Raw genomic sequence first — 21,464 nt, 5'->3', positions numbered from 1 at the left:
TTGAAAGAATAAACTGATGCAGTCCAGGTGCTCTGCAGCTGAGTCAGCAAATGCTAGAGTGGTCAGATCCTGGATTGGATGTGGCCCTGGTGGTCATCTGTGTAGTTGGCTTAGATTCTAGGGTGTATATCTATGCCCTACATATTTGGAATTAGAAAACCTAGGCTTGAGTCCATTCTGACAGTGACTGAAAATGTGATCTTTGGTAAATTATCTGATGGAGGAATATTGCAATTTTTTCCTCTTAGAACTCGGGGCTGTAATGTCCAACACTGTCTGCTCAGAGATGCTGCATATATAAGACCATCTCCACGGGGCAGTTATAAAGTAGGAAGGCTTATTTCTGGTGTTGTTGGGACGGGTCCAACCTCCTGGCTTTATAGTCACAGCTCCTCTATGGGAAATCTCTGAATTATTTGAAGAAAAAAACACTTTGTAAATCCTGCATTCAACTACAAACAATCTAGCCCACCCCATAAACCACAAGGATCTATCACAACAGGTTTAAGGCCGTATAGTTTCCCTTCCAAGAATTCTTCATTCCCTTAATCACGTTTTAAAGATCATTTGCCGAGTATCACAGTCACACCAGGGATGAGCTATTGTTCTCCATGGTAGAACCTTGGCTTTAGGCAAAGCTGTGAACAGGTCTACAGCACAGACACCACGTGAGCAGAGCTGAGTTTAAGGATATTCTAGTAAACCAAGTAAGTAGGAGTTGTTCTTCCCACCTAACACAATGATTCTGCACTTTTCTTAAGTAAAACAAATTAAATGGGAATAAATCCAAATAACACAACTCTAAAGTACATTGCCATCTTTATAAATGTAAAATCAAAATCTTTACTTGGATTTCCTTAGAGACAGAAACCTGTACATCATCTTCTACTACAGAAACACCAACCAATATCTTACTAACACTGTCTACTTATATTACTTAAATATACTTCCTTTTATTTTCATATTAATAACAAAATCATAGTCATATCAGAATGATTTTGTTTCTTCCTTTTTTCCCCCAACTTTGCTGTTAGGATAATTTTGTTTTACACTAGTATTGAGCTCCCCCTATTGATAGAATTTTTAAATGACTTCTAGGTACACTTAAAACAAACATGGACTTGAATGTTGTTTCATGTGCTATAGGAACAATTGCAAGGTCGTAAAACATATGAAGCAGGCTGACAAGGATGAGCTTAGAAAGCAGAGACTTGGCCAGGCAGCAAGGGTAAACAAATAAAAGTCAGGAATGAGCTGGAGAAGATCTGGTAATAGAGTTCATAAAGTCATGGGACTGCAGATTGTAGTAACTAAAATTTCAGGAAAACAGGAAGATAGGATATTATAACTTCATTTTTCAATTTCAGATAGTAGCTGTTGCTTATCTGTGAGAAAATTCAGCAGCAGTTCATAACCTGATAAGCACTTATTTAACAAATCCTTGTGTGGCACTTACTACATACTGGGCACTATCTAAAAGCTTCACTGACATTAATTTATATAATTCTTTGGACAATGCTATGAAGTAGACACTATTAGTGTCATACTTGTTTCAGTTAGGGAAACTGAGGCACATACATATGGGTCCAGATGCAAACCATGGCAGTCTGGCCTCCATGTCCATGCTCTTGGTCCCTAAGCTGTGCTGCCTTGGGGATCATAAATCCTTCCCTGGAAGAAGCCATCCTACTTGTCACTCCTCTTTGACCCCATCTCATCATGTCCCCTCCATTTGCCAGAGTTCCTGTGTGGGAGACCTTTGCGGGTGTGTGGGTACCATCTCATACTTGCCTTACTGCTCTAGCTGCTGCTGTTATTGTCCTCAGTTTACCCACCAACTCCGAAACCACATAGCTACAACACAACACGATCCTTACAAAGTTTAGAAGGAATTTAAAGTAATGCTTTCTCAGAAAATGTTGTTGATCTCTCTCTTACCTCCCATGTGCATTGGGGGTAGTGGAAACAGTGTGCGTGCACACACACACACACACACAACTTTGGGTCCCTCTGCCTCTTCTTGGCAGCTGACCTCATGCAAGCTTCATACCCTCACTAACTCCCACTTTCCTTCCCTACAAATAATGGGGAACACGTTAACCTGCATCTCATAGGGTCGTTGGGAGGACTAAATGAGATGGTGTGTGTGAGTCAGAGTCAACTGGGACACTGTGCAGATGTCTGCTGTAACTCTTCCCATCAGCACTCCAGGCTGCCCCCTCTGTAAAGAGCAGGTATTTACACAGGCGGGGAAATGGCTGTAGAGATGGTGTAGACTGCTGGTCCTTATCCTTCTCTGCCCACTGCCAAAGTGCTCAGCTGGGGACATTCCCTTTCAAGGGCCCCAAGCAATCCCTTTTCCAGCTCCAGGTCCCTGACACCTCAGAGCACCATGCTTCTACTCCCCTTTTAGGAGATTGCATGTCTCAGAGTCCTACTACCACCCCATTGGTCCCCATCCCTGCCTCTCTGTCTCACACACACACACACACACTACTACTACTACTTTGTGTTCCTTAGTTCTGCTTTTGTGGTTGTGAGACTTTGGGCTGTATTGTTATTAAGTGATTGGGAGCATACCAAGATGTCATGGATGATAGTTTCCCTAAGGTCGCCATTCTAGACCTCAGAAATGTAGCACCCCTGAGATTGTCCAAGAAGAGATGATCTGTCAGGATGTGCAGCAGCTCCTGGGTGAAGGGCTGGGGTAAAGTAGGAAGCTGCCCTAGACCCATACTGATCCCAGAAGACCCAGAATGACAGAGGAGTTGCCTTAGGGGCTACCTCTGCATTGGGGTTTGGTGAAAGGGGAGCTCTTGGCCCTCACTCCTATTTCAGTCAAGATAACAGCTCTACTTTATAAATTTACAGATTAAAGTCCAGGTGGGAAATTTCCTTTCAAGAATATATCCCAGGCATTTGATCAATAAATATGAGAGATGCCCTCTCAAAAAAAAAAGAATATATCCCAGGGTTAAAAAACATTTGAAAATCACTGGTCTAGATAATCACTGGCGCTCCTTTGATGAAGGTTCTATAACCTGCAAAAGTGCAACATAGGGTAGGGGCTTCACATTTTTTAAAAAAATGAACTTAATTTTAAGAATTTGCTTTGGAATGTCACAACACCCCTTGAGGAATCTGTAGACATGCTGTCACAAAATCAAGGTTAGCAATTACTGCCTTTTTCTCCCACATTTGTTCTGTCCTTGGAAGAGTCAACCGTGCAGAGACAATTCCATCATGTAAAAGTGGTCAGACTTGGAAGGTATCAGTCTGTCCTTGCAAAACAAACATTCCCAGAAAGCAACCTTTCCCTGAGGTCCTTATCTGGCAGAAAGCTGGCTGGAGGGTGAATGTTAAGATGGGGAAACTGAACAGGGAAGCTGGAACTACAGTCTCTCCAGTTTGCTCTTTGTCAGTGGGCTTTAACTGATGAATGACAGCCTTGGCTACACACTGAGGCATTAGGTAATTTTGTTTATGTGGTGGAAAGTCATGAAGCACAAGCTATTAGTAAAGCCTGGGTGGCTTGAGTTTCATTTAATAAAATAGCCAAACAGATGTTCTTTCAAGGTTCAGCATTCTCAAACACAGATGAACTGCTCACACGCCAGCTAGCCGAGCATTTTCACAGGAAGCTGATTTCCTTCTGAACTAATGGAAGCAGTCACAATGCTTTTTTAAAGAGAGACATCGGGGCAAGAATAACACCAAAAATGTGGACTTTTATGCAACCCCCTTCACACTGTCCCCTTGTTTTATGGGCTGAGAATTTATTGCCATGTTACATTCATTTCCTGTGATCTGTGACTGAGGTCTATGTCTTCATGTGATTGTACCATTATTTTCCCTTCATCATTGTTGCCCAGACTTCCCTAGGGTCTAGACGTGATTGGTGCTCAATAAATATTCATCAAGCAAATGGATTATTATCATTGTTTTCTATTCCATATAGTTTTCCATGTACAACATTATCGTGGATTATGGCTTGTTAAGAGGTGGGGAAGAAATTTAGATGAGAAGCATTCTTACCCCAGTTCATGTTTTCTCAGCAGAGGTTTCTATTTGTTAACATAGTCTAGGTTTCCAGGGTGTACTATTAGGCACCGAGCACAGGAAACACAAAAGAATATGCTGGCAGCTATACTTACCTTTCATTAGGTTGTGTATTTTTTCCCAGGTGGAGCCCTGGTCAAGTTTTTCAACCAGATTTCCAGTTTCCTAGCAGATTATCCAATGGGTACTTTCTTCAGAAGTACAATACAGTCAAGCCAGTTATAATATTCAGTGCCATAAAATATAAATATCATAAATATGGTATTTTAAATTCATACTCATTTCAGGTTAAAATGGCTTTTAATAAAGACAATAATGCTGCTTCTTACCTATGATAGTTTCCCAATCTTTAAGAAATGGACCCTATGTATGTGAAACTGAGTAATGTTCATGGCTTGGACTACACAGATAAAATAATAAAGACTATGACTGATGGTCAGGCAAGCTTTGCAAATGAATGATGCTTCCTTTTGTCAGAGCTACTTTCCTCCAGTCATGTGTATTGTATGTCAGCTTTCTTGCTAGATTTCCTTCTAAATGGTTTCGCAATGGCATCAGGGGTTTTAAGTAAATGTTAGAAATGAGTTTGACTCACTCAGTAAACCTCTGACCATCCACATTCCAGTTTAGTAAAGTAATATCTAAAGCATGAAGTCTCTTCCCATAGTTAAAGTGGACAGTCCTGCATAGCTTTGTTCTGTCTGTGGAGCCCTGGTTTCTCATACTTGGATGGTGGACATACAGTTACCATAACCCAATGATCTGAGGAAGCTATCCATAATGACCAATATTATCATATGTACATTTAATCATGTAAAGTATAGAGGATAGAATGGGGGAGAAATGGGACCTCATCCTTAAAAAGGCCCCCTTTGGCCCTCCCCTCCAGCTGTGGCCCTCCCTGCAGAGAAAGATGTCCGTGGGGTAAAGGTAATGTGCTCAGCCAGAGCTCCAAGCACAGTTGGCACCATCAGTGCCAACATTTCTAGGCCCAGGCGGAGGCCTAGGGGCCACCCTAGTCTTGGGAGGCCTGTGACAGTGGTGAGTGGGCAAAGCTGCGGGATGGCCATGCTCTCCCCAGGCCGCTGTGCTCCAGTGGGACTTCAAGGAGTTAAAACCTGGCCAGCTAGGTCATGTGAAAGCTTAGATATCAAGACAGGGAGCTACACCATATTTTAACAGTTTGTTAACTTGACTTATAGTGATTAAATATTTAGACATGCGGTATGTGGGTCTCCATCTGTGCACTTGCCTCAGGCCTCTCAAATTTTCTGCACAGGCTCGCATCCTGTCTGCCACTGAACTCTTTGAGAATGTGAGAGACATTGATTGGTGAACACAAACTTGTGGATTCTTCCTTTGTCTCCATGCCATGCTTTGCATAGTGTAAGCACCCTAAGGGCAGTGAAATTTTTCTACTGTTTAAAAAATGTGTTATTCGTTCAACTTGGTGCCTAAACATAAACTGACCACTTCATCTAATGCTCAACTCAAGATACAGCAATTTGTTTATTTTAACACAGGGGTTGGAGACTGGGGCAAACTGGCTGTTTGGTGTGTTGGATGTGCTGGGAGTAATTTTAGGGGTAGGCTAAGGGATTTTTAGCAAAATTTTCATTAATGTAACTTTCTACTAACCCAGTTAGAAGCAACCCCACTCTGTGAACCTAACTGCTCATTGACAACGTAAGGAACCGAAACGGTCTAACCCAACGGAGAGAGGAGTTTTTAATTCTTTACTTCCTTCTCAGTCACAAATCCTAAGTTTAATATTCCTCAATATCAGTAAAGTCTTCGTCATGTAATTGTTATTCATATCATCATATTAGAGCTACTTTTATTATTTGAAATTTAGCACAAATAGATTAACTTGTTATTAACACCTATAGATCTCCCTTTCTCCCAAAGCTGACTGCCACACCCAACCCCATCCTGACTTTTCTAGTCTATAATTCCACCTCTGTCCACATGTTCCCATGGGCTTGTTTTTTAAATTGTCTAAGCTTTCCATACCATCTCCAAATTTTCCACATCCCCTTTAAGACTAAATAAAATGTGGCTAAACCACATTGAGAATAATTGTCTCACAAATGTCATTTGGAGTTCTTGTTAAAATACAGAATCTGATTTAGTGGGGATGAGTCCAGAGATCCTATTTCTCTAGCAAGATTTTAGGTGATGGCAATACTGCTGCTCCTGGGCACATAACGAGGTGCAATAAGGTTTCATCAGGGAAAAATGGTGATTTCTATCACATTTCTCTCCACTGCAAGCATATTCCCCAAAGGCGATCATTTTTTGAGCTGTAAATATCACGCTAATATCATACTGATATTTCTTGATTTTTTATTTTATACATTTAACTCCTGAATTTCTTCTATAAATGATTTAAGCTATGGTCTCTTATACCAGCTTTCCATACGTATTAAATTTCTCCCCATCTTCACAATATCATTATATAATATATTCTGGTTTAGTCAATATATTCAGTGTTGACTTTACTATGAGTATATAAAAAATGTTAACAGCTGAACCATGTAACATAGTATGATTGTTTTTCCATTCTAGTATTACTTTTAATTTTCCCTGGATTTATTAGTTGCATTTTTTTTTAATTTGATCAATTTATTTTATGTACCTATCACTAATTTAGCCCCAGACTTCTCTGTGGAACTTGAAAACTGCTTGCAATATGGTCAGACGGGTCATTTTGTATTTCTATCTTTTTCTTTTTTTCCTTGGCAACATACCTCTGGAAACCCTCTGTCTCTTGCTTCAAGCTAGGCTGGATGCCCTTCTGATTCTGTCGCATGAGCGTTGTTGTTATTTTAAACTTCCTTCATTATCATCCTAGGGAGTGCATCTTTTACTTTACTAGCTATCCAAAGTGATTGTACATTTCCCATCAGCAATATATAGGAATTAACACTGGGTTATGCTTTTGGTATTTCCTCTGCCCCATTTTCTCTATTCTCTTTCTAGAATTTGTTTGTTTCTAGAGTTTGTGAATTAGTTCTTTGTTTGTTACCTTTTCTATCCTATTTTTGATTTATTTGCTTTTTTGGTTTGTTTTATTTTCTGGGACATTTCCTCCACACTACTTCCATTTCTTCCACTGACTTCTCTATTTCACTTACTTTTAATTGTTCATTATTATTTTCTGATATTCTTTTTGATAACATCTTACTCTTGTTTCACTGATGTATTTATTATACCTATAAAGATATTAATAGTTTTTTAAACATCTTTAAGAACTTATTAATGAACTATATATGTGTGTGTATGTATAGATATACAAATATATACAATAGTAGAGAAATACAATGAACTTTCACTTATACATCACCCAACTTCAACAATCATTAACATTTCCCTATCTTATTTCATCTGTTTTCCCCCTATACCCACACATTGTGTCTCAAATATTTAAATTCCAGGTAGTGTAGCATTTTACTTATTGATACTTTGTATCTCTTATCTAGAAAATAAGTAGTTTTTAGAAACCTAATCACAATACACTTATTACAAAGAAAAATGCTTAAAATCTTTCCCTATTAAAATTGCATTGTTCAAATTTCTCCACTGCCTCAAAAAAGATCTTTTTCCAGTTGGTTTGTGCAGATCAGTATCCAGGCAATGCCACCCATTCCAATTAGTTGATTTTTGCCCCCTTCCCAAGTCGCTTATTTGCTGAGCTGATATATAAAACAGCCTGATACATGTTTTTTTAACTATAGTTTTTTCAACTCTTCCTTTATGCATTCTCTTTTTTTAAGTTGTTGATTTTTGTATCTGTATTTTATGTGAGAAGCCTTGTCAAGGGTTTGATGAACATTAGCTTGCTGTTTATCAAGAAGGGCACTAAAACACTGGAAGTTCTGTGCACGTGGTGGGAATTGTAGACTTAAGGGTGACTGTTAGGACCCAGCTGTGTCCCTGGGGGGCCCCAAGGCAGTGTAAGTGTCTCCTATGGTCTGGCGCACTTCCTAGATGCCTTTCTTGAAGATGTCAGACAGAGAAAGGGTCCTGGGCTTCCCCAGGGGCTACCGGATCTTCATCTCTGCGGCGTATCTCCTCGCCCTGCGCTCAGCGTGGTCTTGTATCCAGAAGGCGGAGTGCCTCTCTAGGTCCTCTGACTCGTCTGCTCCAGAGAGTGAACCTTCCGTCCCCTGCGGGGCTGGCAGAGGTGCGGACCTCACGGCATGTGCTGCAGCCCCTAACTGCTCCTCCGTGACTGTTCAGCCTTCCTCACCCTCCAGTCGCGGGGGCCTCAATGCTTCCACCCGTGCTTCTGACACACACTGCCACTTACTGTCACACTCAATCCGCACTCCCCCCACTCTCACTCAGAGATCTAGATGGCATGTTTTTATTTTCTTGGAAAGGAAACAAAACACCAGCTGTTAGTATATTGAAGTTTCTGGGAGGGCAGGGGAAAATACGTTTTCCACCTTGCAAATTTAACCAGAAGGAAACCTTGTTCTCTTTTTAAACACATTCATTATGACATTGACTTATTTCTGTTATATCTACACATATATGGCTTGCTTTTATTAATAGTTGGTAAGTTGAAAGGACTAATTTGTGAAAATTAAAAATAAAGAATCATTTGTCTGAATTTCAACAATGAAAATATGTTATAATTTTAGAAGCCAGAAATTACATTGTTTTGGAGACTTACAATCATTCTGTTTGTGGAAATGAAGATTTATCAAACTCTCTATATACTCTAAAAATAACTTTTATAAATAAGAGAGAATGTTTCTTAATAGGGGATGTTTGGGGGAACTTACTTTAAGAATTTATTAAATTTTATGGAAGCAGGCCTAATAATAGGTAGCAAGTATGTGTTTGGAAGATAACAGTTTATTTCTTCCTCCTGTAGGGCTGTCACATGGTGACTGAAGAGCTTCATTCCATAACCTTTGAGACACAGATCTGCCTCTATGGCCTGACCATAGATTTGGAGGTAGGTTTTTCAAGAAACATATGCTATTCATATTTTCAGGAATTAGTCAGCACTAGTGACCTTTTGTGACCTCATTTCTGTTATATCCACACACATATGGCTTTCTTTTATTAATAGTTGGTAAGTCAAAAGGACTAATTTCCAACAATTTAAAATAGTGATTTGTCTGAATTTCAACTATGAAAACATGCTGGAATTTTAAGAGCATTTGAGAAGCCTTATCAAAAGTTCAGTCTTTTCTAGGTTTTAGTACATCCCCATTCATTATTTTTGGTTTTAATTTAGAAAATAAATAGGTCAGTTATTCACTAGTTGATCAACATATACTGTTCTGGGTTAAATATAAATGATCAAATCTATGGGCATTATGAATTCAATATATATTGAATAATTTGTTGCACAGGTGGTATATATGTGTGTATGTTTGTTTTCTGGGATTTCCTGAGTCATGGATACTCAGTAAAAAGCCTAAAGAGAAATAAATATCCTTAAACCATATCACATAGTGATATATTTTCAAACATTTAGCTTGTACATAAAAATTCCTCAGAAGGAAGGTTCTCCTAATGTAATGAGCAAGGGCAAATGATAGGAACATTAACAATACATTGTTTTGATCCTCTTGTAACAAGTTGCCATTGAACTCAAAGAAGGAATAAAGAAACTTTGGCAATCAAATTGAACACGACTGACTATGAGCTCCTAAAGGCAGGACATCATGCCACTTCATTACCCGTGTCTAGCAAAATGCCTAGTGCACAGTGGATGCTCAACATTTGTTGAACAAATGAACGAATGAGTCCATGAATGAACAAATACAATTTCACACGCCCTGCATATAATCCATGTGTGGAATAAATTGTCTAAGAGTTCTGCCTTTGCTCTTTTATCCTAGTGAATGTAAACCTATAAAAATATCCCACAGATTCCTTCCTCCTCTCATTCTCTTAAACTTCTGTTTCCATGAGCTCTTAAGTTCCTTAACTGGATATTTTACAATCTATAGCAATCTAACCACTGTTATTGGGAAGAGACTAATATTATAAGATGATTCATTTCCCAGACTAGTCTGTGAAAAACCTGTTAATTCTATAAGTTGAAAAATACAGTTCCAATAGTACTAAGCTGAGTTCTACAACAAACCAAGCAGCTCTGTCACCCATAATTTTTTCGATTCCAAAATTGCAGCCTCTCTATATTCTACAAGTAAAATTCCCATGTCTAGTACTGACATTAATTAGATATCAGATCATAATTTGAATACACTGATCCAATCCAGAGGTTAGTTGAAAATTAGATTCTTTAATGTAACCTATAACAGGGACAATTGCTAAATCAATGCAAGCTCTAATTGGTTGCATTTTAGGCAGCATGTGATATAAGAAAGTATGAATATTTACACAATGTCGGGGAAGATATTGGAGAAGCTGACTGACCAAGCACTCTAAAAGGATTCCTGTTTGTATACATTCTTTCCTTCCTAAACTTTGATTCATATATGCTCAGAAAGTTCCAGTGCCCTTCACAAGTCATTTTAGTGACCAAAGCAGGGTAGGCGTCCATATTGGAGGAGTGGGGTTGGCTTGAGATGGCACTTTAGGGGAGGGGATCAAGTGTAAAATAAATGTAAGGTGCAACTACCTGTAATAACTACGTTTTTCTCTTTTTTAAACCAGACCAGTTCATTACCTGTGGTGATGATTTCCAATGTCAGTCAGTTGCCTAATGCTTGGGCATCCATCATTTGGTACAATGTGTCAACCAGTGACTGCCAGGTATCCAATTTTCTTCCTTTATCTATGATCTGTTTTATTGTCAACAAAACCCATCTGTTTGTGTGTGTGTGTGTGTGTGTGTATGAATTTTGGCATATCTTTATGGGTTGTTTTATTCCAGAACTCTAATATATTTAGTTGTGTGATTCCTCTCTCACATTTAAAGTAATACGTCCTGATGTACTTGGACCCTGAGAGAGTTCTAGCTAGGAAAAGTGACAGACAGGTATTTGTTACTTCTGAGGGTCTGGTCAGCTCCCAGCTATGTGCATCACAAAGATTTCTAGGAGCGTTCTATGGCTCTGGACCCCTGAGTCTGGTTCTGACTGCTGTTTACCTCAACTACTTCTGACCTCACTTTTTCCACATAGGCTCTTCTACAAAGGTTGAGGAAATGGTTTCTGAAGAAGTGACTAATATATTCATCACTTTTGCCTAACTACACTCTGTTGATTATAGATTCAAGTTGATTATAGATTTAATCCATTCTAGACTCATGTTGGGCTTTTAATGCCATCTGGTGGTTATTTGAGACATTGATCAGAAACTGGTCTCAAGTTACAAAGCAAGCAGAAAATAAGTGCTCTTCTTGAGTGACAACCAGGGAAGGGAGTGGCAAAAAAGATGATTCAGCGCATCCTCTTGTTCCCTGTTACAAAACCTCAGTGTGATGTCCTGGTAACTGTCAAGGTCTAGAGAAAATAGGTCAGATGTAAATAACAACAATTCTTCTTAATGCAAATGTTCCCATACAGGGTAAGAATTCTTTTGCCTTAGGTCCTAGCAATAAGAACTGACATAATGAGTCAGCTCAAAGTGTTTTTTGCCTTTTATTTTTAATGTGCCTAACAAGGAAACAACACAGAAAATGACTCAGCCCTATTCCTTCTCATCCTCCGGTGCCCTGATATCTGAGACAGATTAATTGCAGAGAGGAAGGCTACACAGAGTGCACTGTGTCTCACTTCCTCTCAGCCTGCAGTGAGAACAGAACTCACTAGAGAAGTCACCTGGTCTTGAAAGCCAAGAACAGCCAGCACTCCTGAGAGTAAATATCATTCCCCCTTAGGAGCCACACATGTTCTGAGCTTTTCATTCAACTCCAGGATGTAGGAGGGAAGATGGGATGCTTTTCCGCCTCCAGTTTCAGAGCGTAGAGCTGCTGCACTTAGCTTTTGTTGGCATCTTTCTTCTGTGAGAAAACCACCGATGTCACACTAACCATCCCAGATTCTGCTCTGCTTCTGATGAGGAATCTGAAAATGTAGATCATGTACAGCTCCTAAAACATAGATGCACAGCCTACTCACAGAGTCCACCATGACAACCAACTCTTCTATTTTCTCTTCTATTTTGCTACAGAACCTAACCTCCTAGACCTTGATTATGTTTCTGTGCTTTTTGGTCATTTATCTAGGCATAATTCTCTGATGCACGGAAAACTTCCTCTCTAGAAATTCTCTTTGTATTCTTTCTTTTCCTGTCTCCCATTCATTATTGGATGCTGTGTCCTCTTTTATCCCACCTTCTGAAATCTCTTGAATTGGTTCCTTTATTTGTTGCCCAGCTTAGTTCATGTTCACTAAAGGCCTTTTCCCCAGATGGCACTAGATTTCTTAATTCTTCCTCTCCCCCTCTTCTCAGAATAACTTTCTTGGCTTTCACACCTTCTGCTTCCCAGAAGTCTGAGATGAAGTCTTCCGTTACATTATTGTTGACCCAGTTTCTGGTGCAAACAGTCCTGTTTGCAGTTGATTGTATAGAAGATTCTCTCATCTAGAGAAAAATAAGGAAAGGCTACTGTGCTATCCATAAAGCAGAAGTCCCAGGGTACTTGTGAATTCATACTGTAGGGTCACCTTGCCTCGCCTGGGACTTCACTGCTTTTGTGCTTTGTATTGTTTTGTCTGGTCAAGGCACCAACTCGTGTCAACCCATGATAAAGCAAATAACATGATAAAGTTTTTGTTTAAGATTAATATTATTTCAGAAAAGAGTACTTGTATGATTATTTGTTGGACATTGTTAAGGACTTTTATGAATTGATTGACAGTCCATTGTCCGGGGAAAGTTAAAGATGTCCAATGATTCTTTTAAGGATGACATGGAACCATATATTATATTAGATTCATGGAACTAGGAATTCTTTAGGAAAAGAAAAAGTCAGTTTTAATTAAAATGCACAACAGAGATGAAATAGTATTCTATATTATTAACTTAAGCTGGCCTAAAAAGTTTAAATCCAGAATCCTATAAATGAATTACAGCATGTTCAGTGTAGCTAATAAAAAGAATCATTATTACAACTCTGTTTCAGAACTTGGTTTTCTTTAATAATCCTCCATCTGCCACTCTGAGTCAACTCCTGGAAGTGATGAGCTGGCAGTTTTCATCATATGTCGGCCGAGGCCTTAACTCAGATCAACTCAGTATGCTGGCAGAGAAGCTAACAGGTGAGAGCTGGTGCATATGGAGGACCTGCCTTTGGCTTTGGTACTTGATTGCTTTAAAGAACCAGGGTGATATTGCTGTTATTAATAGTAATGATCATCACAATTTATTGAGTGCCTGCTCCGTTGCCAGGTACAGAGCTAAATGCTGTATTATCTTTCTCACAAAAATTCTTTCAAGGAGAATAGTGAAGATAACTCATTATTCTATCCATTTTATAGGTGAGTATACTTAGATGCTGAGGCTGTGACTTGCCTTGAGGACATGCTAGTACATAGTAAGGCCAAAACGTAGGCCAGGCCTGTCCAGTTCTAACGCCCCTTCCTTTCATTCCACACTCCAGTGTTCAGGGTGTTCTTAGGCCATTTCCACTGAGTGATGTGAAGACTTAATGGTGCCTTGAGCTTTCCTATTAACATCACAGTGGTTATTAACCAACTGGAAAATAGCTGATTCCAGGACCAGAAAATTTATTATAGAAATTAAAAACCACCAGCTAATACCTTAAGTCTTCATATCAAGAATATTTCAGTTTTGATCAGTATTTCTAGTTTTAAAATTAAAGTTATTTGTACTCCATGTAGTGACCACAGCTTCTTCTAAAAGAATTTTTAAAAATATCTATATTTTGACAAGTCTGAGGTGAATACATTTAGTATCAAAAAAGAGTTAAAATTGGATTTGCATACACTTCTAGTTAAAGTAGGGCCCAAGATGCATTTGAGAAGTCGTGAAATGTGCGTGATTTGGTTAAGTTTGACTTAGAAGGAATGCTGGCTTGCCTATTGCACCTGCTATCTGTTCAGTAGATATTTAAATAAGTCATGAATTTGGAAAATACTATAAAATATATTTAATGTAAATATTCTTATTGAGCCTTACTTAATTTATAAACCATAATACTAATAGCAGGCATTCAATGAATATGAATCAGTGAATAAAGATTTTAAATCTGTAGTATGGATAGCAGCATATCCTTTCAGATCTTTACCAAAGTATTCTTATAATTTCCTTAAAATTTAGACAGAAACTCCTATCTCCTTTCACTTTCCTGGATCACAACAGTAAATGACTGCTTATTGCCTAATGGAGCTCTAGACCATTCTTTTCAGGGTAATAGTCAAGACTACTAGTAACCTGGCTGCATCGAACTTATACAAATTTATTTTGTAATGTTTATCCACCAACATTAGGCAGCTTTTACTGTCTCCTGTATAAGCCATGTTCATGTCCACCAATGCCTTATCCTACATTATTCTTGCTATTAGAGTGGCTTCCTCCTCTGACAATTTTTATCCTATCCGTTCATGACAATTTATATCCTATCCATTCATCTATTCATTTATATAAAGGCCTGGTCCTAGACACCCTCCTGTTTCCTAAAGATATCTTTAGCTCTTCCATTAAAAAAATTCTTTCCTAAGTAATAAATTTCATGATATCATATTTTTATTGTTCCTACTATTAAGTACACTGTAAACCAGAGCAGGTGCTTAAGGAATGGGGGGATCTAAATTGGGCACCAAATTGAATGGTCTAATTGTTTAATTAAAACCTCATTCTTTTCATTTTAGTGCAGTCTAGCTACAGCGATGGTTATCTCACCTGGGCCAAGTTCTGCAAGGTACAAACAGGGGAGTGGGAATATCATTTAGGTAATAAAAAACATTTTTTTAAATAGTGCACCTTTTTAAACCTCCATATCAAAACCTGGCATTTTGAGAATTTCCTGGATAAGGTTATTTTTAAAAGAAACTCTAAAGTATTATCTCACTTATAGGAAATTATTCCATTTAAAAAAGGAATTTGAATTATAGCAATATTACTATTGAAATAATCATTGTCCTAACATGTTCATTTATTCCAATAGGAACATTTACCTGGTAAATCATTTACCTTTTGGACGTGGCTTGAAGCAATATTAGATCTAATTAAGAAACACATTCTTCCCCTTTGGATTGATGGGTGAGTTTTCTGTATGCATACATTAGGTTCTTACTTTATGCTGCTAGTTTTCTTCCTTTCTTTTCTTGCATGTTTAATGTCATGGGGTGGGGACAGAAGTAGTTGCAGTCTCTGACTTTATCTTCACAGAGTACTGATATTTACTTTAGTCTGTAGAAGAGCATTTCAGGCACCACTGAATTTGGATTATACGCAAAACAAATTTAGGTCTGTTCTTTGTGAATGAAGTAAATGCAAATGGAATAAATTACAGCCTTTGATAAAACTACACATTGTTCTATTTTTAGGTATGTCATGGGCTTTGTTAGCAAAGAGAAGGAAAGGCTTTTGCTAAAGGATAAAATGCCCGGAACCTTTTTGTTAAGATTCAGTGAAAGCCACCTTGGAGGAATAACTTTCACCTGGGTGGACCACTCTGAAAACGGTACGTGCTCGCTGTTGCTTATTCGTGTGAATTTGTGCTGAGTTTGGTGTTTGGCATCTCAGTGTTCGAAAGTGTGTGGCTTGTTGTTCTATTTTTCATATGTTTTCAGTGGGTTTGAATTTAGCTGTGACAGTTATCTCAGGAGAGGGTGCCAGGAACTTCTCACAGCCTGTGTGGGTGTCCTCTATCTCGTGGCAATCTGTACTGTTCACACTGGAGAAAAGGGCTAGCATTATTTTATAACCAGTGACATAAACATAATGTGGACAGGAAGAATGGCCACAAAGAATGCCTGCAGGAACCTGAATATCCCCCACCCTCACCCACCCCTCCCTGCTTTTCTAGGAGAAGTGAGATTCCACTCTGTGGAACCCTACAATAAAGGCCGGTTGTCTGCTCTGCCATTCGCTGACATCCTTAGAGACTACAAAGTTATTATGGCTGAAAACGTTCCTGAAAACCCTCTGAAGTACCTATATCCTGACATTCCCAAAGACAAAGCCTTCGGTAAACACTACAGCTCCCAGCCATGTGAAGGTTAGGTTCTTCCTGTTGGCTTTTTTTGCTTAAGCTTCTGGAAAATAACCTCATATTGGAGTAAAGTAAATGAAGTTCCCCTTTTACTTTGATGCTTATAAACTCTAAGGAGTGTGTGGACATCAAAGCCTTAGAAATGAAGTGGTGTGTCAGCAGTTCTGGAAAAGGGACAGCTGGGGATGGCCAGTTCTAGAGAGCAGTTAGTAATCCGTAGCTGAAACCAGACTGCACCATGGCCAGGGAGCCTCTCACAGCCACGAGTAGAGTTCTGGATTTCTCCTTCCCAAAATAGGAGGGTGCTGACTTCACTTCTGTGACTTGGGGAGAGGAAAAGGAAGAGGAGGTAATGATGAGAAAGCTGTTAAAAATCTGTTTTTTGAAAAAGAGGCCTTGCATTTATAAGCTTGTATTTTTTACCTTACTGTGGTCTCACAATGCAAGAGTACTGTGGCAATGTATGGCCCATGCTGCACAAAATAGCTGGCATGGTTTTATCACCAGTGACATGAAGATAATGTGGGCAGGAAGAATGGCCACAGGGAAGGGACTGGAAAGGCCTCATGGAGGGGACAAGGAGACACCCCCACCTCCTAGCCTACCAATAACAAGTCTTGACACCCCTGCCTTTCCTGGTTGTATCCTAAGGCCTTAAAATAATACCTGGCCAAAATAGGCAGTTAGTAAATATTCATTGAATATATAAAAGAATACTAAAGAAGTTAACTATATAATTGTAATATGAATTCACCATTCTGTTTGAAAGTACATACAACTCACTAACATGTTCGTCTATAGCAACTAAATCTGTGAACATCATCTTCTAGAATATTCTGCAAAAATTGTCACACACAGATGGTGACCAGTTGCCATCCTACTGAGTCACATAGATCTCCTATAAGACCATAGTTATAATCAAATTCAAACATAACATAGAAGACAAGTAATATAATTGACTCCCAGTTTTTTTCACACATTTTAGAGACATTAATACATAAAGCCAGATCAGGCCTGCCAAGAGATTGGTTTTTCTCTTCTTGCACATTTTATGCTTACCTAAAATACTGTTGCACCGATTCAACTAAAAAATTTTGTGAATCACTAAACAATTGTATTGTCTTCCTTTTAGCATTACTTACGTTTTTCTAGACTTTTTTCTAATTTTACCACCAATTTGGTAACTTTTTTTCCCAATATTGTGCCTTTCTTTTCCAGTTTCAAGACCAACAGAACGGGGAGACAAAGGTTATGTTCCTTCTGTTTTTATCCCCATTTCAACAATGTAAGTAATATCAGCCACATGTAAGATATTTGTCACTGAATTTATAAGAAAGAAAATAGTTTCCTATAGGGTATTTAAGGGTGGAGCAGAGTACACAGAACTGGGAAAAGGCATTTTAATACTCAGTGTCCCATTTCCTTCAATACATAAAGCTAGTCTTCAGAATGCACCAGTCTGTCATGACTGGAATTAGAAAGCTGCCCTTTAAATACCATATATTCCATAGTAGGCTGAATGCTCTGATTTCAAATGATGAATTAGGCCTCTCAGTGTCACAAATAGGTGAAGCTCTAGAAATGAGTTCCTGACACTAAGTCCCTACAGGCTATTATTTTTTAATCCTTTTCAATATTTACCTTGTTATCTCTTTAAGCCGAAGTGATTCAACTGAGCCACATTCTCCATCAGACCTTCTACCTATGTCTCCAAGCGTATATGCAGTGCTGAGAGAAAACCTGAGTCCCACCACCATTGAAACTGCAGTATGTTCCCTTTCTTTTCTATTGCTGGTCAGAGGCATGTCTAATGAAGCAAAGGTAGTGTGTGAATCAAAGGGACTGAAGTTCTGCCTGGGCTGTGAGGAACACGTTTATCAGAACAAATCCGTGAGCATAACACAGACGGGCAGCTGCACGGTCCTGTGTTGCTGGTATCACAGGCCTTGAGAGCAGACACCTTCGCTTACTTGAACTGCTCCAGGTTCTTCCATCAAACCACCAAAGGACAAAATATTCCCGTATTTTACTCAAGTACACTTCTTCCTCCCTACTTCCAACATTGACCCCACAACTTTAGCAGGCAACACGTATTAGTCAATATTTATAAACCTAATTTAATATTTATTTTAGCTACTCAAGCACCACAAATTCCAATTTCTCTTGCGTAATTTTTCCTCGTGCTATTAGTCCCATCTCAGGAGCTTCCTCAATATATGAGTAACAGTCAATAGCAGCGTGATAATACTCTTCTGAGAACTGAGTCTTAATCTAAATGCCGTAACGTGATTTAGAATACATTCTGTTTATTATTACTCCCCAATACCATCATGCAGTTCAAACCCCCAATTTACATGAGGATGAACATATACCAGAATAAGAGAATCTTGGAGCACCCTGAGCCCCTACAGCTTTGTATCTGGTGTGGGGGAGGAAAGATTTCCTCTGCCCTTCAAGAGTCAAATTGGCATGAGACAGATTAACAGGAGAAAATAAAATTTAATTACAAACCTGTGGGGGCTGCCTAAGAATATGAGGCCCACAGGCAGTCAGGCAGGTGAGGCTTATGTACCATTCTGAGCAAAGGAGAAGGGGGTAAGGGTCTGGGACTTGAAAGGAAGGAAGAGGAAAAAGAGTAAATGTTTGCTGACACAGAAACAATGCAATACAGAGAGGAAAGAGATCTGCTAAATTCCTCCCTGTCTACAACCCTATTTCATTTTATACTACAATTATCTATGGCGCTAGCTCCCTTCCTGGAGAAGGTCCTCTATCTAAATTCTTTTAGGAGGTCAGGGGGAGGTCAAAGTTTCTTACTAAGCCTTCTGTTTCTTCAAAATAATCAGCCTGGAATAATACACATGCCAAAGAGGCACATTTTGGGGCAGCAAATTTTACATAAATCAAGTGGTTTTTTAGTCCTTTTCTTGGAGATCTCCAGGGGTGGAAAGTCTATACCCCCCCTTGACAGCTCATTCTAATGTAAGTTGTCCTTAAATCATTTAGCTATAAAAAAAAATTTTTGCAACATCTTGTACCTATTTCTGCACTGTGTTCCTGTGGGATGAATAGGCCTTCTTAAAACAGTTTCCATCTACTGAAAAGATGTCTTTTATTTTAGACTGATCAATCTCAATTACTTTTGTGAATACTTAAGAAACTAATTGGTATAAAGATTATGGAGTATTTAGTAGACAAGAGGATGTTCACCTTAAGAAATACTTATTTGCAAAACAATAGTCTCCTCAAAGGTCATTTTCATTTCTCAATTTTAGATGAAGTCTCCATATTCTGCTGAATGACAGATGAACTTCTGAAGCTCAAAAGAAGGAAGCAAATGAAAACATTTAAAGACTGAAATATGCTAACAATCACATCTTATTTCTTCAGCTTTAGATGTACCAGTTCCCAGGAAATGGTTGACATCTGAAGCCTTCCATTCACTGGCATGGCACTCCCAACTGGAGTGTTGTTATTGAAATGCTAAAATCAAAACTTTAGATAACTTTCAAGATAAGACACTTTAAGAAAACCACTGTTAATATAATTTTAACAAAAGGCCCGTTTGTATGTGTTTGTTTCATTTCCGATTTTGTTTCTCACATATTACTTATGATTTTGGCTCTAGAAGGTTGAAATATGTTAAAATTTCAGAATAAGGTCAAAGCCAAGAATTAGAGAGTCACACTTACATTACTCAAAAACCAGTATGAACGCCTGAAGGAAAAGCCCAATAAGCCAAGTCCTGAGCTCTGGCAAGTTAAGAGTCATCACACTAGATACAAGATGGAGGTAATGAAGGAGCAATTCCGAGGTGTCCTGTGGTGAATTAAGAATCCTCTTGATGGCTGTATCCACATTGTCCCAGCATCAGGGTTCACAGCAGACACACAGGTAAAAACCTCATGCCAACAGGACTAGGAATAGAATAACAACACTGGCCTTGGGTGAGTGGTTTAATTCCTGGGCTGCATGTTCCCCCTTTCTGTGAGGGCCCCGTGGCTCTTCCCAGCTAGAATAGTCTCTGGTCCCATGGATCCAACCTGAGTCTTGGGAAAGGAGTTTAGGATGAGCTGTTCCATCCCTTCAGTTTTCTCTGGTGATGAGGGAGCAGAGGGGGTTTACTGGATAGTAATGCATGTAGGTGACCCGCAGTCTATGTTGATCCTTACTTTGCCCCAGCTGGATGCTTAAAGGTACCACTGCCCAGCCGCCACCCTTAATAACAGTGTGGGCAAAGCTCAAGACCTGGAGAGCTCTCTGGGTCTTCACATCCTGGGAAAACTGCTGATCCATGTCAGGAAGTCACGATACCAAGGCATCAGCCACGACCAGCTACAAAAAGTCCTGACGCCTGTGTCCGTGGTAAGACTTGACTGCAGAGTCAGAGATGACAGTCTCCACTGCAGGGCTTCTCTCCAGCTCCTTACACCCATCTCCCATGCTCCAGGCAGCCAAACAGGAGTAGCTAACATCTGATGGAAAATATTTCAAAGAGAGAAAAAGGCTTTTAATACAACCTGCCTTCTTGCTTACATTCCATCCTATCAATGTCATCCTTTATTTGCACCCACATGTGCCCAAGTACATCCTACATTTGATCCTATAGGGGTAAACTCTGCCCCTGCCCCCTGGCCAGTTCCCTTACTCCTTTGCAAGTTCCTGACAGCACTCAGGGTGAAGGGGTCTGTTGGATGGAGGACCACAGGGCTAACTCGAGGTGTGTTCTCCCAGTCTCTACTGTCCTCCACAAAGCCAGTTTTCTAGAATTTTTATATCACTTGGCAGCAGAGTGGAGGAAATAATTGAAAACCTGGTTTAAAATTATGTTTTGTTTGATATTTGAACTATTAAATGATTATTACAGTTTTATCTTTAAAGAGGTAATTTCCTACCAGGGAATAACTCTTAATTGGATTAGATACAAAAAAAGGTTGCAGAAACTTTTGATTCCTGGAATGTGTTGAAGGTACTATGGACTCTTACTTACACAGCAGAAATATAATAGAGGCAGAGGCCAAGTGGTAAGATTAAGAGTTCAGTAAGTGACTATTTTTATTTAGATTCAGGAAAATCAAGTTCTTGATCTTAGCATAAAGAGTTATTTCCCAAGAGTGAGTGTTATGCATTCCAGAAATTAATTTTGTGGGGGTAATGGGATTTTGTCAGGGGACTCCTAGGAATACCTGTTTAGTTCAGGCTAAGGTGTACATTTGGGGTGGAAATGCAGTGGGAAGGGAATTTAGACCATGTTTACAACAAATCCTACCCCAGAAAATTTTTTCTGCCA

General features: G+C 39.1%; 1 protein-coding gene across 1 annotated transcript in view; it reads left to right on the top strand.

Annotated features, from left to right (window-relative positions):
* Positions 1–20,031, top strand: part of STAT4 (signal transducer and activator of transcription 4) — an 82,239-nt gene extending 62,208 nt beyond the window's left edge. Inside the window, exons 15-24 of the mRNA XM_036928060.2 lie at positions 8,945–9,028; positions 10,705–10,803; positions 13,121–13,256; positions 14,829–14,878; positions 15,125–15,219; positions 15,507–15,643; positions 15,989–16,180; positions 17,393–17,459; positions 17,833–17,941; positions 19,450–20,031. Of these exons, the coding sequence (XP_036783955.2) occupies positions 8,945–9,028; positions 10,705–10,803; positions 13,121–13,256; positions 14,829–14,878; positions 15,125–15,219; positions 15,507–15,643; positions 15,989–16,180; positions 17,393–17,459; positions 17,833–17,941; positions 19,450–19,476 (996 nt within the window). The 3' untranslated portion in view covers positions 19,477–20,031. The remainder of the gene's footprint in view (positions 1–8,944; positions 9,029–10,704; positions 10,804–13,120; positions 13,257–14,828; positions 14,879–15,124; positions 15,220–15,506; positions 15,644–15,988; positions 16,181–17,392; positions 17,460–17,832; positions 17,942–19,449) is intronic.
* Positions 20,032–21,464: the final 1,433 nt, after the last annotated feature.

The sequence above is a fragment of the Manis pentadactyla genome, chromosome 6 (assembly GCF_030020395.1).
Source record: "Manis pentadactyla isolate mManPen7 chromosome 6, mManPen7.hap1, whole genome shotgun sequence".
In the NCBI taxonomy this organism is placed as follows: Eukaryota; Metazoa; Chordata; class Mammalia; order Pholidota; family Manidae; genus Manis; species Manis pentadactyla.
Note: the sequence above shows the minus strand (reverse complement) of the source record. Positions and strands in the feature narration are given on the sequence as shown.